At 34.9% G+C, this 27,039-nt stretch overlaps 1 protein-coding gene across 2 annotated transcripts; it reads right to left on the bottom strand.

Moving 5' to 3' along the window:
* Nucleotides 1-12,843: 12,843 nt before the first annotated feature.
* LOC132316065 (uncharacterized) lies at nt 12,844-26,444 on the bottom strand. Of its 2 annotated transcripts, none has more exons than XM_059814566.1 (9): nt 26,222-26,444; nt 22,913-23,342; nt 22,628-22,706; nt 22,410-22,485; nt 22,043-22,123; nt 19,456-19,559; nt 17,450-17,699; nt 15,816-15,879; nt 12,844-13,720 (listed from the first exon to the last, which is right to left on the bottom strand). In XM_059814566.1, the coding sequence occupies exons 2-9, from the start codon at nt 23,289-23,291 to the stop codon at nt 13,113-13,115; spliced, it is 1,641 nt and encodes a 546-aa protein (XP_059670549.1). In that variant the 5' UTR covers nt 23,292-23,342; nt 26,222-26,444; the 3' UTR covers nt 12,844-13,112. The 2 variants fall into 2 exon arrangements, with proteins under 2 accessions (XP_059670549.1, XP_059670548.1); XM_059814565.1 differs by having other exon boundaries at nt 22,913-23,347; nt 26,222-26,335.
* Between the last annotated feature and the right edge of the window lie 595 nt (nt 26,445-27,039).

Raw genomic sequence — 27,039 nt, 5'->3', positions numbered from 1 at the left:
TGTTCCCTGGTAGGTCTAGGTACTTGGCCGCAGAAAAGCATGTTTTATATGTCACTTTCTACCCAGGCTGAACTATGTTATAGGCTAGTGAGCATCCTATAGTGTGTATATATATATATATGGACTATTGTAGATATTGCCGAGCTATCAAGGATGTATCTGCGTATCAGGTTTATATACGGATTGTAGTAGATTGGAACTTGTATGTGGGCCTGACCCACTTCTATTTTTCAGGTATTCGCCAGTACCAGGCTTAGAGTTTGATCGTGTTGATGCAGATACAGACACTCACTCTTCCGGTTACATAGGATTTCCTTTCTATTTTGGTTTTGGATTTTAATTCTGTAAATTTATTTAAAGTTTTGGAATTAGGGGTCCACTAGGTGGATTCCCGAGTTGTACGGATTTAAATTATATTAATTTATTATTTAAGGTTCGAGGATTTTCATTTTAGTTTCTTTCAGCGCATTATTATTTTATTCTTAATTCAGTTTTATTCTTGCTTGGTTACATATTAATTGTCTGATATCCCTCGGATCTGTGCTCGGACTTGATCACCCGTGGCTCTAGAATTGAGGGGTATCACAGTTGGTATCAGAGCACTCCAGGTTCTTGTGTCCTTAGGAGTGTCTTTTGTTAGAAGTCTTCCGCGTTGCGTCTCTTAAAAACTTAGAGCCATATTAGGATTCGTTGTACTTTTTTACGGTTCATTAGGAGGAGTTCCTGATGTCAATTATATTCCATAATTATGGAATGGTTGACACTAGAAGGAGAATGGGGTCTGCGGCGACAACAAATCAGACCGAATGAGTAGAGGAGTACGTTATCGAGTTTTCTATCAGAAGCAGAACTTGGGATTTAAGGTTTAGTTCCGTTTGATACTACTTTTAGAAGTATAAGCCAATGAGGGATATAGGAGTGTGTTTTAGGTACCCGTATAAAGGGACTAACACGATTTTAGTTATTCTTATAAAAGAGACAACCGAGGAATAGGAGTCCAAAGAGGATTCTAGTGGAGGAGATTTCAACAAACCCAAGAAAGAGGGTATTAAAGGTTGAAAATCAAGGATCACATGAAAGTGATCTTGTTCGCTAATAGTATAGTGAACGATACTCATAGAGTTGAGGTGGATAGTTAACCTTGTGTATTACCTTTAAACGAGGTAGATAAAGGGAACTCTTCAGGGGTTTTGGAATCGGATGAAGTTTTTCTCAGAACGAAGCAAATATTATATAGCACGTTCCGAGGAGTATGGGGATTAGGTTTTGACGATCTAAGTTGCTTTATGCAGCTGCATTAGACGGTTTGTATCCTGTGTATAAGGAGGATGAAGGTTAAGCCTTTGGCATTTGCTGAGGCAAATGGAGTTGGTTTTGAGCTATGTTTCGAGGTTGGGTGATTACTTCCGAAACTGTAGAAAGGAGATTGTGAACCAATCGGGTAAAGTTGATTTCCAAAAGAGATTTTCTTTGCTAGGAGGAACGATGTTTTACGTAGGAGTTTATTGTGTTTTATTGTGTGTGCTTTATGTGTTTCTTTTTCGTCAAGTATCAGTTAATTACCGTTTTGGAGGAATAATGTTAATTACGCTAGGATTGTAGGCATGTGATCATAGGATTTGGTTAGTATATCTAACTTTAGTCAATCAAATGAACCTAGACATGCGTGGTTGTAGTATGTGTTCATGTTGGGATAAGAAAAAAACTAGCAGTTTTGAGTCAAATGATATAGATTCATTGGATAAGCTGTAACGTCATGCTGGTTTATCGAAGGAACTGGTTTGGCTGAATATCTTATAGGAAAATTTTAAACACGTGTTCCTAAGTCAGTAAGAGGATTTTGGTACTGGTTTAAGTACTTGTTGGAATGACACCGACTGAGGTTAGTAGACGAATTTACTAGTCATCAGTCAATTCTTAATCAAGAATTTTATTCTCATCAGGGGGTGTCATTAGGAGGAGGTGTTGGCGATGCATATCAAGGAGGAGGCAGAGTCACTCATTTGCACAAATAATATGTAAATTTTTTAGGTTACCGTTCGCAACAAGTAGTTGTTGCTCGAAATTTTTTGACTATTTGAAGGATGAAAAGATTTCCATATGCGGTTGCAGTTAAACGGGATGTCTAATAGACACTTACTTGTGTTAGAAAAATAAGATGTCAAAGACTTGAAGATGAGACCGAACATCTAATATTTGTCTCAAAGTCTGATGTTTGGTAAATAATCTAGATGGACCGTCAGAGATCATTAGATCCTTTCGGCCACTTCTCATGCTAGAGCGGGACTGACAGAGTAGTTTCCACGGATCTAGAAGAGAGATTACTGATTCTACACAAGGGTCAGGATTCTGGTTGGGAGATCGTTGACTGATAAAATTAAATCAGTTTCATTTTGTCTATTTTGGGAACTAGTAAGATATTAGTTCCTACGAATAGCGCGGATCACGGGACGGCTTAGATGGATAGATGTGGTGATTCATACTTTGCGTTAAGCTACGTCTGGTGGAAGTAATAGGGAAGAGGATGATCTTATCAACCGGTATGGTAATTGAACCTTCGGTGGTTATTGCGCAATCCGTTGTGGTTTAACATGTGGAAATTATAACACCTGCTGTTACCAGGGAAATGGAAGTGGTCAACTTAGAATATTTGAGCTGATCCTACAGGAGGTAGTACCTTACTCAGATGAGTTTAAGGTACTGAAGGAAGATTAATAGTTATCTTTCTGTTTCTACGAAGGTCGGAGTGACTGAGCTGTAAAATTCATAAATTTTACGGTGCAGTCAACTGGTTATGGTTTGCTGTAATACCCCTAAATTCAAAAAGATAATTCTGATATTTTTATTAATTATTTTATTGCATTTTTAAATTGTTTAAGTGTGTATTTTCATTAATTGGTGTATTATTTGATTTTATCTGAATTTATTTGAACTACTTGATATTGTTTAATTTAATTATTATTAGTTGATTTTATTTGAATTAAATGTTTTATTTTTATTTTTAATTTAATTGTTTTAATTGTTTATTTATTTATTTATGTTAATTGGTTTAATGTATTTTAAATGCATTAATTGTAACTTAGGGTTTTAGGTTTTATCATAGCCGACATTGTTATAACCTAGGATTACCTATGGGCCGAGTGATATCTGTATGGACTTAGGGTTTCTGTAGAGTCTATATATATATTGTTTATACGTTGATTTAGGGTTACAAATAAAAATCATATTCACCATAATCACGTATACAGTGTGATAGAGAGAAAACAGAGAGAAAGATTGAGAGGAAATACATAGTGAACTTGAGTGATTCAAGGAGGAGTTCGAGACTGAATTAGGAGCAGCAGAGGCTGTTTGATACAACCAAGGTAGCCAAAGAAGATAGAGACAACAGTTGGAGGTTTTTAAACCAAAGTCTCAAGGCAAGTTCTGTTCTTCTCTCTCCCGTTAATTCGTGTTCTGTGCATGACTAGTTGGACTCCAGGGATTTAATAAATGCTAAAACGGTTGTAAATAAACATAATAACATGTTTTATGCATATAGGAATTTATGTTTAATCTCGTGAATTAATTGTTTTGCATGATCTTACTATTCTGTTTTTGTTTCCTTTTATGGGTTACGATTAAGCTTTGATGGTTGAGATTAGGGATGCGACTTAATGCCTTGTAACTAATCTGGGACTGAGTTTGAACTCTAGAACAAATTCTTAGAACAGGATTTAGTTACACTAAATTCAACTGAAATAAATTTCTCTTGGAACTTACTTAAAATTGGACAACAGAGGTTTTGTAATCGTAGCTTTAAAGCTTGTATTCCATGCATGTTTTAGTTGAATATCAGTGGTTTAATATGTGCCTAGGACTGAGCTTGAACTTAGAACAAAGTTTTAAAAACACCTCAGAGGCTCTGTAATCACCGGAGCTGGAGAAGATGAAGCTAGAACGGGCAAAAGGCTACTGAAGGGGATTGAGCAGGCTCTAAAAAGCCTTAGAGCCGGCTCAAAGGCAAAGAAGTCGGCTCTATCTTTGTTTGGAGCCGGCTCAATGCTAATGGAGCCGGCTCCAAGTGGAAAATTGAGCAGGCTCAATGTTTAAATTGAGCCTGCTCTCTTTTATTGCGCACATATTTGGTTTTAAGGGGTTGTTTGGCTGTGCAGTGTTTTCTGAAGCCGTTTAAAAGCTACTGTGAGATGTAATTAAATGTTAGGGACTTAAATAAATGTTTAAAGCATTTAATACCATAATGGTTTAAGGGTAGGAGCAATGAACAGATCAAATAATGGCTATACGTTGCACTGTTTTTGCTAGGTTTATATAACTGGAACTTGGCAAAGTTTTTATATATAATTCAATTATATATAACCCTATATTGTTACTGTGTTATAAGTATGGTAAATTAATTATATTTATCTATACTTAGTTGGATTTAAATTGACATTTAACTTGTTTAATATGTATCAATTTATTGGCTGTTTTGGAGGATTCAAATGCTATGTCTTATTCTAGCTGTTTAAATGATTGGAGCATGATATTTAGGTTCTGTAGTGAATACCTAATATTGATATATGTATGAATTTATACCAATGCATATACTGGAGGATGGTTGTTGATTATATAGTGTTGTTTTAATAACTATGCTATATGGAGAATTTGTATGTACCGGTATGGGACGGTGACATACTAGGTATGGATTAGTCAAATACTAAATCCTACCTAATTTGGATTAAGGTATGGATTAACCCTATGAGTTAAGTCCATCACCTACTTGTGTCATATCAATCAAATAATTGAATGACTTAATATGGTTTCAGGATGGATTTGCTTTACATTTATCAAACCACTTTTCAGATGGTTGATATTTTGTAATAGGAGGGCACGGACTTTATATATTTATTATATGTGCCATGGTATGAGCTTGAGTCTCAGGACCATGGTTAGGGTGCGTATATTGCCTAGGATGGATAGCTGGACAGAGGTGTTGTTCCCTGGTAGGTCTAGATACACATGACCACAGTATGTGCGATTTGCATGGTATCTCTATTTAGGTTGAGACAGACCTTTTTGGACTAGTGAGCGTCCTATAGTGTGTACTTATACATTTATGGACTACTCTAGATATTGTTGAGTCTTTCTAGTATGTATCTGCGTATCGGATTCCTGTTTGGATTGTAGTAGACCAGGACTTGCATGTGGGCCTGACCCACCCTTATATTTTTCAGGTACTCGTCAGTTCCAGGGTTAGAGTTTGATCGTGCAGAGCAGATACAGACTTCTATTCTACCGACAACGTAGGACTTCTTTCCAGATATTAGATTTGGATTTTATCTTCAGTTTTCTTCCATGCAGTTTGGGATTTTATTGGGGGTCCACTAGAGATGGATTCCCAAGTTGTTAAACTTATGGAGTTTGGATTGTCAAGGTTTAAATATTTATATTTGAGGATTTATTTTAGTTTCTTTCAGCTTAAATTTTATCTCTTTAATCACTTTTGTATTCCGTGTTCGTTTTAAAATATTAATTGTTTGATATCCCTCGGATTTGGGCCTGGGCCTGATCAACCCGTGTCTCGGATCCGAGGGGTATCACATCTACATCCCGACATACAATGTTAGTTTTGGTACGGTACGGATAGGGACATGTCCATAACTGTCTCCAAGAGTATCATCTGTTAGTAAGGTGGAAAATTGATACTTGGATATCAGTGGAGGTTTTAGTCCTTTCTTATATCGAAATGGGAGTAGGACTAATCAGGAGGGGATGGTTGGTAGAAATTACTGACATTTGTTGGAATCTTAATTCCATATGGTTTAAGAGTAGTGGATATAACAAGTTCGCTTGTGGACTACACTTTAGTGGAGTTTAATTTGGCGTTTCTTATCAGTTGTACATTGCGCTGATAACGGAGTTATAGCATGTGGTTATTTAATATGGAAGATAACCGGTGCTATGTCAAAGGAGCTTTCTGAAGGTGTTGGAGCAACAACTATGCTTCGCATCTCTAGACGGGAAATTGGATCGCGATATTCTATTTAATCATGGCAAATATGCTTAGGATATATATCCTAGGATGGTATGGGTAATTGAAAGCGTTACTTACCATTTCAGATATTATCTGTGCTATTGTTGGCACAAGGAGGTTCGTGCGACAATGTTTGGGATTTTAGATAGTCGGGTTGTGCTGATCTCTTACTGGTTCGTCCGGCATGGAAGCGAGGTTATCTAATAAGACCTTGACTTTATATAAGGATATATTGGAGAACCATGCTCTCTTTTGGTAATGAGTGCTCACAGTTTGGAGGCGACAGTCGGATTTTGTAGATAGTTGAACTCGTACATGGGAGTTTTCTATCAGGGAAGGGTTGTTTGAGCGGTCTTCCGTATCGGAAGCAATGTGTTTTGGAGGAAAGTCAGTTTTATGTATCGCACTGACTCTTCACGGGTTTTGGTTATTGGTTTCGGTAATAGCCTATTGTTTAGCGTTACCAACTTGTTAAGTGCTGGATGCATAAGACTTTTATGTGTTAGTTCTATGGAATTGGAAGGACGAGGGATGGTTACCCTTCATTAAATATTGGGTAAGATTGGATCGTTGCTAGATACAATGTAGGAGTTGCACATTTATGCTATTTCTTAAACATAGGAATCTTGTATATGGTTGGATGTGTTGGAATTTGGGTGGCGCTCATCTAAAGGGGCTGTGCCACACGAAAACGGAAATGAATTTTGCAAAGACATTAATTCAGATTTTTGTGAATTTCGAGGACGGAATTCCTTTTGTTAGGGGGGAAGAATGTAATACCCCTAGTTTTCAAAAGGATAAAATGGGAATGGGAATTTAATTTTCAATTTTGATTTGAATTTCATTTTTTTTTAATTTAATAATTGGACTTATTTGTTATTTGTTTAGCTTAATTGTTTTTATTTGCCTAATTGATTTATTACTATTTGTATGTGTTTAATTTAATTATTGAATTGAAATTGTTTTAATTTAAATTATCTGATTAGTTTGTGGTTTTACTGAAATTGTTTTATTTGTGAGTTAATTTAATTATTTGATTAATTTATGGTTTAAATGGATTATTTGTTTTATTTGGTTTTATATATAGTGTAAATTTAGGGTTTTCTTTTGTGAGTTTTAGCCGTCACATGTTAGGATTGGAATTAGGGTTAGGGTTTTATAGACGGCTATATATATTTATGTTCTTTTACGTCTGTTAGGAAAAAAAAACCCTATTCACGAAATAGTTTCTTTTAGAGGAAAACAGAGAGAGTCTCGGAATATAATCTGTGAGGCTAAAGGAGGAAGACTGGAGGAAGAACAGAGGGGCTGCTTCTGGATGGAACCGAGAAGCAATAGAGGAAGGGAACTGTGAGCAGAGCAGAGGGGAAACAGACTTAGAGAATTCTGAAACTTAAATTTAGAGACGACGCTTAAGGTTTCACACCAAAATCTAAAGGTAAGTTTCAGTCTATTCCTCTCCTGTAAACTTGTGTTCTATGCATCTTATATAGATTCCAGGAACTTAAATAAACTTTTAAAAATAGACTTTATTCATGCTTGGTGTTTTCTGAAATCTGTTCTGCGTTTTAAGTTTAAACTTATTCTTGCATAAACTGTGTGTGTAGTTTAAGTTTTGTTTTTCAATTGGTTCACATTGGGATAGGAGGAGTCTCTAGGGATTTAAGAGCATTAATGGAACCTTAAAAATCTTAAAAAGGTCTGGAATAGAACACTGGACTTCGCCGGAAGCATAGACGGCAACCGAACGAAGCAGAGACGAAGCAATGGAGCAGAGACGGCTCTCAGGGGAAGAGAGCCGGCTCCCTAAATGAGGGAGCCGGCTCCTAAGAAGGTAGAGCCGGCTCTCCATGAGGGAGAGCCGGCTCTGGAAGATGAAGAGCCGGCTCCCATGGGGGGGAGCCGGCTCCTTTGAACAGAAACCCCTCCGGGGGTCTTTCTGGTGATTTTTGATACTTCAGGGGTAAAAGGGTAATTTTGGAGTTTCATGGGGGTTCTTAAATGGTGTACAGAGGATGTTGAAGACCTAAGATGTATTGATTCAGGTCATGGGAGTGGACAACATAAATTTTAAAATAAGAATGTTCAATACTGTCAAGAAGGAAGGAGAACTGGAATCGTTGGTTGGCTAGCAAATTAAATGAACTGCTATAAAGGTAAGTGTTAGGAATTTATACCAATGATATAAATGACATGTTTCAGTTCTAAGAGGGTGGTTTATGCTATGGTTAGGGTCGTCATGTAATTTTAATTGATAGGTTGCATGCCGACAGGAGTTGTAGGAGTTTTAGTTGCTAGCTTTATTTTAACGAACTAAATGGACTTGTATGGGAATACTTTTGGGGTTTCATAAGATGTACTTCGGGTGTTTCCAAGCATTTCCATTTTTTTTACCATTGTTACTGCATTTCTGAAACGTTAATGTTTCCATTTCAGGACTGAACAAAATAACATTCTGAAACAAAATTTTAATCCTTCATCACAAGCATCAAATGTTAGTTCGAATTTGATATTGAAAAAGTAACAAAACAAAGCAAAAATAACACTTTTTAAGAGGGATTAGGCCCAAAATAAATTCAAAATTCTATAAAATAGGTCAGTTTATAGATTTTTTTTTTAAAAACCCTTTATACTGAACAATCTTAATTCTCCTGCAAAGAGGGGGATCTGCGACTACAAGTCTACAGCTACAATTTTTCTCGTCTTCAATGAGCAAAGGCAAGGTGTGCATGCAAACATCGGAATCCAAGGATGGCCAATCAGGTTAATTGTGCACTCTACTTTTCCTTTCCTCTTCCCCGTCCTATTCTTCTTCTAATCCAAACAAAACTAAAGCAGGCTAGCATCTCCCTCTCCAGTTTTTCAAACTTTTTTCTTATTTTCTCCCAATAATTTTCATCACAAAAATCCTCTCCAACAAATTCCTTTTTTGTCCTTTCCACAAACTCTAATATTTCCTCCCAACATTTTTTTCCATGTTATCTTTCTTCTCCCTCTTCTCTTCTGTTTTTTCCCCTTTTCTCGTGTTTCCTTTAATACTGTTTTCTATGTCTTGTAGGAGTCTAGGAATAAGAAGTCATCATTACTTTAACAATTTAAAGGAAGGATTTATGGTTTAATCATATACTGGATGCATGATAGGATCTTAAATAATATCTGATTTCTATTATACTGGTTTCTGGATATGTTTGATGTTCTAATGAATGTGCATCATTTGTGGATCATTTGCATTATATGTACCGGTATGGGACGGTGACACATCAGGGATGGATTAGATCAAAAAGTTAAGTCCTACCCCTTCATACATACGGAATGGATTAACTAAAATAGTTAACTCCTGCATGGGTACATGTCCTGTGAATTAAAACAGTTGAACGACATAACGGATGTTTGTTTTATCTTTTTGCATTTAGGAAGGAATTTATATATATATTTATGGTACCGTGATGCGAGCTTGAGTCTCCTGATCACGGTTAGGGTGCGTATATTGCAAAGGTTGAGTAACTAGATATAGCTAATGTTCCCTGGTAGGTCTAGGTACCTGGCTGCTGAAAAACATGTTTTATATGTCACCTTCTACCCAGGCTGAACTATGTTATAGGTTAGTGAGCATCATATAGTGTGTATATATATATATGGACTATTGTAGATATTGCCGAGCTATCAAGGATGTATCTGCGTATCCGGTTTATGTACGGATTGTAGTAGATTGGAACTTGCATGTGGGCTTGACCCACTTCTATTTTTCAGGTATTCGCTAGTACCAGGCTTAGAGTTTGATCGTGTTGATGCAGATACAGACACTCACTCTTCCGGTTACATAGGATTTCCTTTCTATTTTGGTTTTGGATTTTAATTCTGTAAATTTATTTAAAGTTTTGGAATTAGGGGTCCACTAGGTGGATTCCCGAGTTGTACGGATTTAAATTATATTAATTTATTATTTAAGGTTCGAGGATTTTCATTTTAGTTTCTTTCAGCGCATTATTATTTTATTCTTAATTCAGTTTTATTCTTGCTTGGTTACATATTAATTGTCTGATATACCTCGGATCTGTGCTCGCACTTGATCACCCGTGACTCTAGAATCGAAGGGTATCACATTCACTCTACCAAACCCGTAACTCACCCCTACCATCATCGTACTCCCTCATGAGGATACATCTCTCTCAACTCATAACTCTCAACAATAGCCTAAGTGTCTATTTTATAGAGTTACATACCCAATTCCTTTGTGGACAAGAATTACAATTTCTTAGAGCCCAATTCACTTCTCTATAAGAAATTACCATAAAATTACACTCTAAAATAGAAACTAATAATAATGGGAATTTGAGACATAATTCCTAGCAATCTCCACCTTGACTCAAATTCCATTACGTCAATCATCGCTTCTTATGGAAATTGAATCTGGACAATTCTCTGCAACTTCAATCTTCGCGATCTTATTGCAGAACTCGGATTATCCCCTCATTATACGTTGCTTAATCAGTTAAACCCTAAGGCTTCACCTTGACTACTCAAGCTCCATGCCATGTAATCAAGCCGATTGACTCCACCTACAACTAAAGCCCGTTGTAGCACATGTTGAGACTTCTTGTGTTTTCTGGGTCTCCTTCACCTTTGGCTCTGATACCAGTTGTTGGGAGAGAAAAACAATAATTCAAATCATAACATGAGATATATACGTGGTTCACCCAAAATCAAGGTCACATCAACGGATGAAAAAAGATTCACTATATATGTAGAGATATTACAATAGTAGAGAATTTCAAGACCATGCACACAAACTCTTGACCGAGTTCTCTGCGTACGCCACGAGACTCCCTCTCGCCATCAGTGTTCACTCTACCAAACCCGTAACTCACCTCTACCATCATCGTACTCCCTCATGAGGTTACATCTCTCTCAACTCATAACTCTCAACAATAGTCTAAGTGTCTATTTATAGAGTCACATACCCAATTCCGTTGTGGACAAGGATTACAATTTCTTAGAGCCCAATTCACGTCTCTATAAGAAATTACCATAAAATTACACTCTAAAATAGAAACTAATAATAATGGGAATTTGAGACATAATTCCTAACATTCCTTTCACCGGTCTCCGTCGGCTATAAAAAAAACTACCCAATTTCTACGTTTTTAATGGCCGGCTTAGGAAGATGTTTAACAAAGAGAAAGAAAGAGAACCTGCAGAGATAGAAAGAGAAAGAAAGTTTGTGGCAAAGAAAAGAGTCTGAAAGTTTCAAGAGAGAAAAAAGAAAAGCTTGAGGAGAGAGGAAAGACAGAAGGGAGACCAAAAAAATTAAAAAACATTTGTTTTATTCCTAATCTCAAGCCATTTGGATCTGACGGTTTAGATGGGAGAGCTCGCTAGCAATAGCATTACTCATATATATATATGTGTGTGTGTGTGTGTGTTTGTTTGTGTGTATATATACATTACTGTCAGAGTGTGTGTGTGTGTATATATATATATAATTTGGTAAATTTACAAAAAAATTAGGGGTATTTTAGTCTTTTAATATATCCTTTAGGTAAAAAGTTGTTTTAACAAAATAAAAGGGTATTTAAGTTATTTTATATTATGTCAGAACTATTCAATTAACGGTTGGGTGTGAGCGAAAAATGGAGCAAAAATTTATAATATAAGTGATACTTATTTTCAAAAAATATTTGAGGGTGAAAATTGATCAAATTTAAGGAAGTATCACTGAAATTAATTCAAAAAATTTTAAAAATATATAATAATAATAATGTGCATTTCTATAATTCTTTAAAGAAAACACAATTATCAATCTCACCATTGCCTTGGTAATCTAGCCAAGTGTTAGTTCCAAAATTTGATGAGTTCCAAAATTTGAGCTCACGCTCAGTTTGTCATTATTCTAAAAAGCTCGGGATTGTGAGATGTAGCTAGACTCGAATTACTTTGATGCATTCGCAACTTATAAGATAACCAAGTCTATGTTCACGAGCATACAAACCTAAACAAGTCTATTTTTATGAATGTATCCATGACTCTGCGAAAGAACACAAACAAGCCGACCATTCACCAGCCCATACACGCATAATTAGGTTCAAAATCAAACGCAGTCAAACTCGGTTCGTTTACTTAATAAACAAGGTTGAACCAAACTTTAAACTTGGCAATCCGAAGCTGTTGATGATATGTTCATTCGTTTGCAGACCTAGTACTATGGCGATGATCAAAAATCCCAACAATTGATAATAAAAAAAAAAACAAAAAAAACTACGTTGAACATTTTCCCATTTATGCATGTTGATAGCTATGAAGCACTGACACCCCTCTCGGGTTAAGTGTCCAGAAGTTATTTTTTCTTTGGACACGGATGGGATACGCGAAGTACAAGTACGGGGCACGACGGGTATATTTTGTAATTTTTTTTATTTTTAAAAAAGGTACCAAATGTAGTTTTAAATGTTTAAAAGTAAAATTTTGAAAAATTTAAAAAACAACAGATGAATGAAAAATGTTAAACATACTAGAAATGTTCTTGATCTTATTTGTCTAATTTTGTTAATAACTTTGCTAGGTTCTTAATTGCTTAGATGATAAATTAAAGTATTTCTTTTAATGCAATATTTTTTCGGTGAGATTAAATTTATTGTATTGTGGATTTTGAATAAATATATATATATAAAATATTTTATTGGGCCATGTCCATGTCCTATTTTTGAAAAATTTACCGTGTCGCCGTATCCGTATCCGTCCTTCATAGGTTGACGGATACATTGTATGTTACACAGCTTAAACCAAACCAAGGGACAAAGTCCATCAATCAATGGCACTGAACAGAACAATAGGAAACAATGTCTATTATACAGTACAAAACAAAAATTGTGAATCTTATCAAGACTAAATTCGGTTAGAAGACTTAAAATGGTGCAATAATCAGCTAATTATACATACAAAGATACTTCACAAACCCATCTAATCTAGTCATCAATCGTCTAATATTTGAATATAAACCACCCTAATTGTTGGTGCTGAAGAAATCTAATGTATTTAGTCGGTTATGAATAGACCATCTGCAACTTACAATTTAACTGATTTATCTCATCAATGCCGTTCACCTTCTATGACGGTGGTGCACCTCATGCCGACTGTCTTCATCCCGATAGTCAAAACTGCCTGATCCATATCGATGTGATGAAAGCAGTCTACTTGGTGATGAGTATGGTAATGAATTGTATGAAGAACCATCATGGACTAAAGGGCTTCTCCTATCTCTGTCAGACAGAGATCTTCCGAAACTAGGGCTTCTTGGAAGATCACCTCCTGGACTGTAGGAAGCGTAACTAGAATCATAACCATACCTCTGTGAATGATTAGGTAAGGCGGGGCTGAATCCTAGGTCACAGCCAGGGGGGCCTTCATATCTGTAATCCCTTGAGAACCTTTGCTCGGTACGCGAGCCTGTGCTGATAGGTTCTGATGAATGGTTAACTATGCGCTGTGATCGACTCCTAGAATGATCAGAACTTGAAGGCCGAGCTGCCCAACGTCTTTCATCTGCATTTTCAGGTATGGGTGCATTTATTCCTGGAAATTCAACACTCATTTTTGTAGGTGGATCAGGACAGTCTTTCTCAAGGATTTCCCCATCCTCCTTTTCTTCCTTGCTTTCCTCCTCACCAAATATTGTAATCCCTGAAGGCTTGTCTTCTTCTTCTGGATCTAAAAAATGTCAAGGAAAATGTTAAGAGAACACAAAAATATATATACTGGTGAAGTGCAAAATTGAGAGTGACGGCTATAGATATAAATATTACAAAACCTAAGGAAATGGATTTGAAATGAGAGGATTTAAGTTGAAACAAAAAATTGTTCATTGAAGTTTGATCCCGAAACTCAAATGGATATTTAGATTAAATGTAGGAGAAAGAGACTTTATTGCAATCATTCTGTAGTAAGAATTGTTGCCAAGCATGGATTTCAAATATTTCCTTCCACCTTGTTATTTCAAATCCATAAATATATGGCTCTCAAATCAATTATATCCACACTGTTAAAACTCAAACCTAAATTACCATTTCTAGATTTATGTTATAATACTTTAATTCATCCTTGCCTCAGGCCTGAATGATTAACATAAATCCATTCATTTCAAATCCTTATCCAAATGGAACCCTAAGAGATGAATAGTAGATCAAGTCAGAATTATTTAAAATACTAGGAGTTAAATAACAAAATGTGTTAATATCATTTGCAAAGCATCCACGTCGTAGATAGGATCACATGCAAGTAAAGATAAGGTGAGACCCAACCTTGCTAAGTGAAATAACTTCCTCAAAATGGATTCTTACTCTTATGGTAACTTCCAAAAAGGATTCCTCTTCCGTAGGACTTTGCAATTTATATGTAATTCTTGTGTGCATTTTTGTAAGTTGGGGTTTGACGCAAAAGCAATACTATAAAACAAAAATCGAGACCCACCTTAATATCCTAAATAGGACAATTATGTCAAAATTTCTTCTCAATTTACAACTACTCTTCTAATACTTCAACTTCTCAACTGCTTTAACAACTAATTTAAGCCATCCAATTCCTCACATGAATTATGATAATTCATAATTCATGAACTTTTAGTCTTAACATTTTACACCTAAGATTGTTAGATACCATCATTGTAAATTAAATATATTTTATGCTAATAGTTATTTCTATTTGTACGAGGCTTGAAAGTTTTCAAGTTTTAGGATTGCTCATTGTGGTTTTTAAAGAATTCTCAAGATACACAAATATACTAGGAATGTTTTTTTAATAAGTACAAATATACTAAGAACGTTGTTTCTCATTTGTAGAATTATACACGATTTTTTATCTCATACGACATCTCATCCTAAAGACCTCTCATCAACCTCACACAGTATCCTGATTATTGACAAGCTTGAATCCATTTGCCAATTTTACCAACTATACTGTTGTCTCCGCAGTAAATACGGATTTATTTACAATTCTAGCCTCTTTGATGCTTGTCCGACATCCCAAACAAAAGGAATTGCTCTGCTACTATTGTTGTCCCTTCAAGCTAGAGAGAAAATGGTGAGCCTACCCAATCTCAAGTGCAACACACAATTACATCTGTGTAATTGTGCTTAACCAGTTCATTTAAGGTTAGATTTGACTAACGAAAATGACTGTCAATCGTAAATCTAGATGCTCTTTCTTCCTGCTTAAACAATCTATATAAATAATGGAGAACACATGGTTCTTCAACTTATAAATTGACCCTATATGAGCCACAACATGCCAGGAAAGATCACAAAAAATCTTTCCAAAATTTTGAATAATTAAGGGTCTGTTTGGTTTAGTTTTCTGAGAACAATTTTCCGTCTGGTTGTCAGTTTTCTGAAAATTGTTCTCTGAAAACTCAATTAAAAAAAAGACTGTTTTCAGATAAGAGTCTTTTATAGTTCATTGAAAAAAGTTTCCTATTTTTTGAGATCTTGTCAAAAAACTGAAGTAACCAAACAGGCCTTAAGGTTGGCCATGAGTCCTTGACCTATCCAAGGAAAGTAAAATGGGGGGCAACAAATAATTTTCCGGGTTCCCATACAGCCTAAGTGTGCAGGTAGATGTGACAAGGAAACAAAGCGCCAACACATACTCTATAAAATATACAGGGCTGAATTTAATCACTAGGATTTGCATTCCACAACCAAAGTAATGCAATTTCAAAAATAAAAAATAAATTAGAAACAAACATACTTTGATTACTCGGAACAAAACATTTAGTTCATTACTAAATATAAGAAAATATTTCAGTTACCTATATATCCTGGAGGATATCCTATTTCTCGCATTCTGTTAAGCCAAGGCGGTGGATCCAGCTCCTGTAGTTCACCACCAAAAAGGAAAGGGAAAAAATATAAGGAATTTGAAACAAGAAGCCACAATTCTATAACTTAGGTAGTTAAAGCATTACATATATTACCATACATAAAATTCCTATGTTATTGCTATTCTGAAGTGGAAAAAAAAGAAGAGAGGAGTTGACTAGCAATCAAAACTAGATAACAGAATGATGGATTGGAGGATATTATCGCCTGTCAATCTCAAATCAAAAAGGAGACGGGTACTTCAAGCTTTACAGTGATGAAACTCAAAATGAAGTCATGATGCAGAAACCTATCCTCAATAGGCCTCAATGGTTGCAGTTCTCTATTTAGAATATCTATAACTGTGAACAGATCATTTATGAACTCATAGTCACTATTTCATAGTGACGTAATAAGGTTACTACTCTTTATGACATCTAATGGGCTTCTTTGGTCAATGTGGAAACTCCCCATCATAATTAGAGATGAAATTTTTCATTCACAGTTAGGCTCCATTTGTTTCTACGTAAAATATTTTTTTCGTAAAAGATTTTTCGTTTTTAGGTAATATATTTTCTTTATTTTTGCTTTTTCGGTGTTTGGCGAAGATATAAGTCGAGGTTGAGACCGAGTCTATCGAGAAGGCGTGTAAAATAACTTGCCGAAAATTGACGGGTAAGTTATTTTTGTTAAGTTTTAATAGTTTTTTTCTTCGTAAATATGTTACGACAACCAAACACCAGAAAATAAAAAAATATTTTCTGAAAAATATTTTACATCCAAGCAAACGAAGCCTTAAGGTTAAATATTTTCTCCAAGGCTCAAACTATTCACGTTCCTTTCATCTCTGTGTACAACACTAAAACAGTCAATCCATACGAAATACATATTGGATTATTCTTACAGCCATCCATCTCAATGTCCCAGGACTGACGATGATCACCTTGAACTCATCCTTAACCGAAGCGTATTAATTCTAAGTTTCTAATAAAAGCATATATGTTATACAATCCCAACTTTACTCATATGATATGGAACATAAACCATTAAAAAATATATATTTATATAATTATTTAAAGATGTTTTAAGGAAGCATTTCTAGACTTTATGAGGACTGAAACAACGTTTTAGCCCCAATTCGAGTCATAAAAAATAATGTCAATACTTTAAAAGGCCAATTGAGATAACCAATAACAGTGACGCAATTTTTATTTTTATTTTTGTTTATTTTTATTTTTATTTTTTCTTAGTTGGTACTCACACACACATGCCTCCACTGAGGCTAGAACCCCTGACCTCCCTTTGGAAAGTAGGAGTCTGATACCGCTAGGCCACTGGCCTGTTGGTAACAGTGATGCATTTACTCTTCAAAATATTTGACAGATTAATGCCAAAAATGATAGGATGTGATGCAAGTACTGAGAATGAAATATGTGTCAAGACCGGTATGACCCGGATAGTCGGAAAGGAACTTAACATAATGCAATTTAATATTGGCATTTTTGTCACACAATTGACCCATAAACAAAAACACATATAAAAAAGAACCAACCCTTTTTCCATGCGAAAGGATGAATTATATTACCCCAAGACCCAAGAGTTGCCGTGTTTCTGCACCAAGGACACCTGGCCTTAAGCCATCATACTTTCCCCCAGGAGAACTTTGATAATATCGAGTTGGGTTGCGGGAACTGGCACTCTGATTGCGTCTAGACTTGTGTTGTTTGCGAGCACTATTGACAGCAACATTATTACGAGGCTTTGGGCATTCCTTCATTGAATGGTTGTAAGAACCACAATTGAAACAACGGGAAGCATCTACTATTTCCAAACCTCTATAACATAACAAACAGCATGCAACAAATTAAATTACATGTTAGACAATTAAAACAACATGAATATGGTCCAGAGGTAGAAAAAATGCTTGACTTGAAAATTTGAACTACATGAAAATTATAAATTAAATTATTAATTACCACATGAAAAGAAGAAAGAGAACTATAACGACCAATGAAGTAGCAAATTATTAGCTGGGACTCTGGATTCTTGTGAGACAACAAACGAGCCATGAAACATGTCAACAATGAATGATCAACTAGATGTACATTTAAGGCGGTCATTTTTAAGGGTTTCTTTTCAACAGACTGTGAGCCAATAGAGGATATCCTTAGACTACTAGAATTGGCCAGATCGACCATTTTACAGAAGTCCCTCAAATCCCAACAGAGCGGCATTTAACACATACATTTAAGAACAGACCACATAAGGCAGTGAGCTACATGAACAAGATGGCTGTAAGACGTAACGCCAATTCTAAGACTTGGCTGTGGACGTACTGTCAATTTGGAAACATGGGATTCATGTAGCCGACCCCAAATAATTGGGAAAAGGCTTTGTTGTCATTGTTGTTTGTTTTTTTTATTAGTATTAAAAAAATAAATTAAAAAAACCATCAATTATTGGTCAAGGAATGTTCAACATTTTATGGTTATTATATCAAAAGGTCCTTAGCTTGAACTCTTCAAAGAGCTTCTTCCTCTGAAAGGCAGGCACGCAATGATGAGGCACTTCTACTAACCTGGGCAAAGGGGGGCATGTGGAGGGCCACAGGCCAAAGCCATCAAGCGAGACCTAAAATCAATCAAGGGTTTCCCTGAATTCACAAGGAATAAAGGAAAGGAAATTCTAAAAATTCATTAATTCTAAAAAATGCTGTTCTCTTACTGAGGTTCAAGAAAAATTAAACAGCAGCAAAGGTCAAAATAAATACACTAACCACAGACCATCGGTCCAAGTGAAATAAAAGGTGAGGTTTCGAACCCCAATAGTGGATTTTTTTTTTTTTTTGGGGGGGGGGGGGGGGGGGTGTTGTATTTACCTTAAAAAAGTGACAATATACAAAATTTACTAGTTTTCTACTGAAACCCACAAAAATAAAAAATAAGCCCCAAGAATTTGAAATATCAAATTGATTTTTTTTTTAAAAAGCAGCCCAACCTTTCCTAATATAAATCAAGACTTCTATAAACTACAAAAAATAAGAACAACTCGGTCGGTCAAATTCTAGGAAATGGATCTGCAAGTTCCAGATGTCTATCCTTTCAAGGACTATTGGCAATTGGCAATAGTTTGGACAGCCGATAGCACTTTGATTGATCTCTTTAGATCCCTAGAATTCTTTGGCCACATTCCTGAATGTTCAGTTGTAAAGACAATTGACACCATGGGCAAGACCACCGCAAGCACATAGATATGGTCCGCTGCATCGCGCACCCTGCTGACAGAGCCGCTCCCTGTAATCTGCTTGAATCTTTTGCAGCCCTACATCACTAAAGCTCAAATTCCACCTCCATAGGATGCTTAGCACATAAACTACTTGATATTCTTTCTAATACCTTTTGCCTAAAAGGTTTGAAAAAAATAAATTGTAACTTTTAACTAATCAGTTACATCTCCAAGTGTCTTCAGATTAAAAAGGAACATTCTTACCCATAAAGGTGAAAATCACAGCTTATTTTTTTCGAAGCAAGCATCAAGTAATGGATCATTAAAAAGTGTACACATTCATAAACAAAAATTACAAAATTGTACCCTTCCAATGAGTATCCACGATCATAAAGAGGGACAGAGTTACTCTCCAACGGAACAAACTCCTTGCTCTGCAGGTTCCTCGTTTGATTGTCCATCCAGAAAGACTACACATAAAAAGGTACTTGATAAGACAAGTTCTACACAACTTACACTGCATGGGAAACTTGCAAACAACTTTCAAGTTGTCTTCATGACCGGAACTTTAAGAGAAATATTAAAAAATAATAAAATAAAATAAAATAAAATTTTAGTATCAGGAAGTAGAAGTGTTTAACTAATAGAATTTTTTCCCTATCCTGGTAGAGTGGCAACGAATCTAAGCAACCAATTTTTTCTTTCCTTTCTTTTTCCCTCATTTGTTATCTTATAGGGAGTTGTAGTACGACCAAGTGAGTTGAGTTACACTCCCAGTGCCCACATTAATTTGAGAAGGGGGGAAAAAAAATAGTGGAAGATAAATTGACTTTAAAATGAAACGTTATAAAGGAAAAAATGCTAGCTTGTCATCCATTGAAATGGTAGAACCATTCTCCAACATTACAAAACCTTGAAAGAGAATGTGAGCCAGAGAGTTTGCCAAAGAAAAATGCTTAAGCAAAATTAGAACATGATTCACAAAGCAGAAGTAAATCACTCATGCTACGTATTAATTACTGTTAAAATATATATTTTAGACATCTGAAACCTCTGCTATCAACTTGGACATAACACTGACCTCCCGTAAAGTCAAGTTTTCAGCATCATTTTTACTCCAGTCATCAAATTTGCAACATTTTGTCAATATAATCTAGTTAGGAAGCTGTTTTGATCTTGACATAAATATAAATATTCATTTAAAATTTTATCATCACATTTAAAATTATAATCATATCCAAGAAACAACCTACAGATGACCCTCTAATAATAAAATATTTGATAAGTCAATATTCTTTTGATGAAACTATGGATGGTAGTTAACTAATACTTTTTTTGAATATATATATCTACATATTATGCTATTGATTATTAGAATGAAAACATATACAAAAATATAAACAATCACATAGCATAAAATTTAATATTCTCTGATTTCTGACATGTTTGGAGCAATTCTCAACAAATTAAATAGTCTAAGGTGGTTTGCACTTGCAGGGCCATTGTTTGCAGTGGAAAAAGCTCATGCTGCCGACCAGAAGAACACAAGTTTTACGTTTGAGGGCACCCACTTTGGGCAAAAAATGTGAAAGGTCAGTCAATATCCAGTTCAGCCATTGCGGCACCCTCGACAAGAACCACACTGGTTAATAGCTTGTAAGATGATTTTGCATGTCTCGCCAAATTTAAGCCAATAATGTAATAAGGGCCAGCCCAATGCACGAGGCTCCAGCCAATAAATTAATATAAAGAAATATTTCATTTTTGGTTTCCTTTTGCCTTTGAATATACACTACTTACAATAATATGATACTAGATGATTCTATTTATTTTTAAAAATTTAGTGTCTCAAATTACTATTGATTATTAGATATTTGACCGTATAGCAAACTTTTTGGCATCTTAACAAGAATATGCCCATGAAAAGAACTCACTGGAGAAGTAAAATCCATAAAATGCTATACTTAACATCACCAACAAGGTTCAACATCTTGTAATGCTCAAGAGGAAAATGGAACTCTGGTTAAAAGTGAGAAGGAAAGGGTGAAAATATCTTGCTTGATGTGAAATGGAAGTTTGCCAATAAGCACATATTTGATATTACCACAACCTTTATAATAAAGTGATGACAAACAGACATTCTTAGTCGATGTTAATTAATTTGTTTTGCTCATCTAAGAGCAATTGTGATATTGACTAAAAATATCATAAGCTGTGATTGAAACAAAGACAATCCTTCCCAGTCAGTTGGGTTGATACTTGTTACTCCCATTAAAGTGAATTGTGCACTTCAGTCTTTTGAGATTAACAAATGTGTTTAATGAATATATATATATATATATATATATATATATATATATATATATATATATTTTTATCTACTGTATATATATATATATATATATATTTTTATCTACTGACTTCTGCAGTCAGTAGATAAAATGAACCAATGCATTTGTTTGAAGTTATCAAATATGTAAAGCCATTTTGTTGTTAGAGAGTTGATAGTGCTTATAAATCACCTCATACCCTATGATGAAAATAAATTAGCACAATAGGTACAGAAATTTTATTTTTTTTGATAAGAAACAACACAGAAACCAAAGATGGTAGAACTGATGGTCACTTACCCATCAATCCTTGAGATCAACCAATGGGTTTCTCCCTGGATTAAAATAGGCATGCAACATTGGGCCTACCAAATGTTCAGGGGGGAATAATCCCACCCAAAAGGGTAGGGACACCCCTCTAGTTTCAAAAAATTCCTAATAATAAAAATAATAATAAATTAAACATCACATAGTAATCAAGGGAAAAAAAAATCACATAGTAATCAAGGGAAGTGGGCACTAAATGTACAAAACTAACTTCAATTACCCTCAAAGAAGATATCACGTTAATTCTTAACCAACAACAGAATGCGTGCACTAGAGGCACTGAAAAAGAAACATACCACTGCAGAAGGCTTATCCAGACCAACATGGAGTGCGGGAAAATATGTCTCTTCACCAGATTCTAACACTTCATTTGAATCCTTCACAGATTTAAGCATATAATTCAGAATTCCACCAAATAATTGTAATGAAGTATAACTAATAGGTAAATGAAGAGGGAAATAAAATGATTACACAATCTAGGTAATACAGGTACAAATTTTCAAAAGTCAAACAGCAAAGAGTCCATCCCAGCAGCCCATAGTGGTGGTACCAACATTGGGCAATGACAGCATTTTGAAAAAAAGAAAAGCTGGACACCATACAGATGTTAACAGAAACATACAGAAGCCACAAATTTGCTTTTCACAGATGAACAAGGCTTACATGAGATGCAGAACAATGTTGAGCATGCCATTCTGACCACAGCTGTAGTAGTTCCCCAAGTTTCCGCTTACTGTCTCTGTTAAACATAACCCACTTAAAGTTTAGACAGCCAGCAAATTGCTTCTGAGGAAGTCCTCCATTAGGAAGTGTACAACATCTTAAAATATCAACTAAAAACATGCAACTTTATTTTATGAAAACAATATTGCTGTTTATACCTTGTTAAAGAATTATACATGACATGCACTGAAGGTTGTTCATCAACTGCCACTCTGGCTCTCTTAACACCAGATATGGCTATCATGTCAAATTATGGAAAACAAGAGATCAGCGAACTAATTATTAAACAGCAGGCAGATAATTATTTCTGTAGACGCACACATGGGGAGGATCAGTTCTTACTCTTAAATATGGAATTTTTTGAGAAAGTAGTTAGAATTCTATTTCTGAATTGCATTGTGAGTACCAAGTTAAAAGTATGAAAGAAAATGAAAAAAGGATACAACTGACATCTTTCTCATGATTGCTAATGGGACTTCCACCTCGAACAGCTATGAAACCATTCTCAGTACAAATCTTAGTGTTTAGGCAATTAATCTTTTCTGAAACTGCAACAGTTTCGGTCAATTCAACACTAACTTGCAAGATGGATGGATTGTCAACCAAGTCCTCATCAATGTCAGCAGCCAGCAAAAGTTGACGATCTTTATTTCCAATTTCACCCCTATTATCCAAGATCTCCCCGTTTAGCTCATCTTCTTTGATCTCTGAATTACTACATTGAGAATCCATTTCAGGCTCAGAATTTGAATTATGAATGTCATTTTTCTCGCTGTCGGAACTGCTCGAAGCAGGCAAGCCTATCAACTCCTCAGTTTCCATATTCAAATTAAAGGCTACTTCCTTGTGATGAGGAACAAATCAGACCGAAAACTACTCTGCATGAGATGAACCCTAGTTAGTGTACACATAATCAAGGGACGCATCACTATTGAACAACACTCTAAATGAGAATTTGAGAATCTTTGGAAATTCACTTATTATTCGATAAAAATAATACAACTTTCCCAACAAAAAAATAAATACATTCATCCATGAGATAATACACGAGGTAAAATACATACGAGATACAATCAAAAAACATGATAATATATATAACAATGAATCTCAAAACATGATAATATGAATAATAATTGTCTAAAAAACATGATAATATGAATAACAATGAATCAAAACACAGTAATGAGTTCTAGGCTTCTAGCTCAATGACCAAACAAGCCTATGACTTGCTTAATAATGTTATTTAGTACTAGCAAGAAGCAACAATATAATAATGTCTTCATTTCTTTATTATGAAATTAGAGGTCACACCAGAACCTCGTTTCCAAGAGCTCTTCACCTAGAAAACCAATAACCATTGACTATTATTGCCCGGGAAGAAAATGAAAATGTTAAAGAGGTGGGCATATCATAGCATATTCATATGAATGGAAAGGTAGAAAGGTTAAAAAGTACGGCTGTGAATTAACAAGAGCTATTGTGGACTAAGGTCATCCTTGTAATTTTACCTTTCTGTAGTAATAAAATTTAAAGACTAATCCAGTCTGAGTTCACTCTATGTTCTCTGTTTCTCACAATCCTTCTCTCTTCTCTATTTCCTCATCTCTTTCCCTTATTCTTCTGTCTTTTTTCTCTTTTCTATCAGCCTAAGGTACCAGAAGCACACAAATGAGGAACCTGGAGAAAAACAAAATTTATTGATTGTATTGAGCGGACCAGTCTATAGTCTATACAGTCCATTCAGTACAGGCAACCTATGAACATCTACCAGACTGAGTGTTGTGCTCCAGAACTGTGATGCTGCAGATTTTGATTTGGAGGTCTCCCGAGTCAATTTTGCCCATTACGACTCCTCGGACAAGGCTAGTGCAATCATCACTTAAGAACCAAGATCGAGGATTACAGTATGAGAACAGAAAGGCGCCCACCACGTGCCACCAAAGGTGGGCCTACTCATCACCCAAGTCCAATGTGCCTTCTAGGGATAACAGGTACAGCGATCATATTTCAAACAAAAAAATATATCTATAAATTGAAGCACATAGTGTAAGGTTGAAATGATCATATGCAACATATAAATCCGACCAAGCATAGGGTCATTTTGGGTCATTATGCAATATGGTCCCCAATACTGGATGCAGCCCTAAACTCGAACCTGAGTCCTCAGACTTGACAACCCTAGCATTTTACCAATGCACTAAGCAATGGCCCCTTAACATCCAACCAAGTATGCAAAGTCAAAAGGGAAAAGAGGCATACCACGTACCTTGATGCAAGCAGTTCCATTAAAAGCCAAGTTCAGAAACAAATTAAAATTGATGAAGCCAAAAATAAAAACAAAGAAGAAAAATAAAAATATTATAACCATACCATGCACTAGAGACTATCCAAGACACTAGATATGACACAAGAGAGCACTAATTATAAAAACCCTAAACTAAATAAATCATGCAACTCCAGAAATCAATCATGCTTAAAACAACAAACCAAGACATTCAATCAAAGCCCAAAGTTTATGAAAATAATAAAACAATGAATTCTAGCAAAACCTATTTTATTATTTTGAATTCATTGTTTTATTATTTTCATCCCTAATATTTATTAATATTTTGGAATACATTGCCATTCCTAATTTGTATTTTGGAATAATAAAACAATAAATATTTAGACTAAAACAATAAAACTGTGCTATCATATTTTGAAATTCAAATTAGGGCAAATATCAAACTCAAGAATCAAAATTAGAAGTCCAATGTAAATCATCTAAATTAACGAAATAGTTACCCTAATACAAAGAACATGCAATATAATTAAAGAACTAAATCAAGATGCAAAAATACAAATTCCAGAAACTTAACTAATTCTAAAACATTAATCATAATTTATTCAAATAAACCATCTAAATTATATTCATCCATGGTTCACTAAAAACAACCAATCCGTATTAACATGAGATTTTAACACTCAAATATGATCTTAACTAACAAAAAAATATGGATCTAAAATAATAAAAAAAATGAAGAAAAATTCAATAAACCAGAAACTAGTCAAACAAATAATTTTTCCTTGTTTTTCTTCACCATGGCCCCTAAAATCAAAGCTTCTAACATGGGCTCTAATAAATTTCAAAGGTTAATATTATGGAGTGACTACTAATAGATATGTTGGGTATGATCTACTGTGTTTCATTCTTTTTGAGGCCCAAACTGATGATAATAGATGAATCAACCAGCTGAACTGTGACTTCAAATTATTATTTTTTAAAAAAACACTAATTAAAGTAATAAAACAGTGTTGAATTACATATCTAAACCATCTATAAACACATAATGTGCTACTATGAGTTAAATAGGATTACTGATACAACAACTAACAGTTATATCCGCGAGTAAGATTAGGGATTTAATGAAATTTCACAAAGTGGCGACCTTGTTAGTACAAGCTTTTAACATTGCACCGAGCAATTGACCCCATTGATTAGGGTTTTACAATAATTATTTGCACGCCGCAATTGCCACCAATTTTACACTGAACTCAAGGATTTCACTGTGAAATCACAAAGACTTTATTCAAACAAGACCAAATACAGAAAATCAATATAATGATTCCGAGTTTTTGATTTCCCCAATTTTCCGAGCTATCCAATGAGACAAGAACACCAGAAAAAAAAAATCCAAGAAAATAAATTGCGTGGAAGAGAGAAATTATAGAGAGAGGGAGAGTGAAATTAGGGTTTCAGGCATATAATTTACCTTGACGAAAAGATTCTCCAATGGCAAGTTGCAGCGTAGAGAGAGAGAGAGAGAAGGCAAAAGCTCGCGGACCAGAAGCTTAGAATCGAAAAGACAGATCTCCTAGTCCTATAGATATTATTTATAATTTATTATCGAGTATGTCGAAGTACAGGGTAGTCTCTCTGTTGACTTGGGGATGGCACTCAATCTCGGAGTCAAGATTGGTTGTTCGATTAACATTACCTAGAGTCCATCAAGATTCTAGCCGTCTCTAGGGCACCAATTGCTATTTCGGCTGCCATGTGCTGGTTAGCTATAGTGTGTTTAGTCTGTGAATTAAATAATTTTTATTATTTTATTAATTTATTTATTTATATAGATATTTAATATTTTAAATAAAAAAATTAAAACATATTAATTTACTTGTTTGTTTGTGTTTTCTTCAACAAATAAGTAAATAAATATGTTTTATATTTGAATGGAACAAAATATTTCTTCAATTTTAAAACTTTTTTTATATTTGAATGGAAAGAAATATTATTTGTGTGGGGCTCTTAATTAGTTAGCTCAGCACCACCTTCTTCTTCTTCTTCTTTTTTTTTTTTTTTTTTTTTTTTTTTGACAAAATTGATTGTTAGTTCTCTAATTGTCTTTCATACCAGATGGCCTTACATTCTTATAAATTTTGCAAGGAGTGACCAAAATGCTTTTATTATTATTATTTTTATTTTTTTTGTGTAAGGGGAACTTTGGATTTTTACCTAAGACTTCAATATTAATTATTCAGTATTTTTATAAACAATTAGAAGTCACATGATAGTTGAGAAGGTGCACCA

Source organism: Cornus florida, unplaced genomic scaffold (assembly GCF_030987335.1).
Source record: "Cornus florida cultivar Cherokee Brave unplaced genomic scaffold, ASM3098733v1 CherokeeBrave_3.0.0_Hap2_Chr07, whole genome shotgun sequence".
Classification (NCBI taxonomy): domain Eukaryota; kingdom Viridiplantae; phylum Streptophyta; class Magnoliopsida; order Cornales; family Cornaceae; genus Cornus; species Cornus florida.
The sequence above is the reverse complement of the archived record's forward strand: the minus strand, read 5'-3'. Positions and strand labels throughout refer to the sequence as shown.

Bases quoted from the DNA above. Each gene is read 5' to 3' on its own strand.
- LOC132316065 (XM_059814566.1), bottom strand. From the start codon at position 23,291: ATGGAAACTGAGGAGTTGATAGGCTTGCCTGCTTCGAGCAGTTCCGAC. The intron at 22,707-22,912 runs GTATCCTTTTTT...TTGACATGATAG, and splicing joins TCATGAGAAAGATGTCAGTT to CCATATCTGGTGTTAAGAGA. The intron at 13,721-15,815 runs GTAACTGAAATA...GACATTTTTTAG, and splicing joins ATATCCTCCAGGATATATAG to ATCCAGAAGAAGAAGACAAG.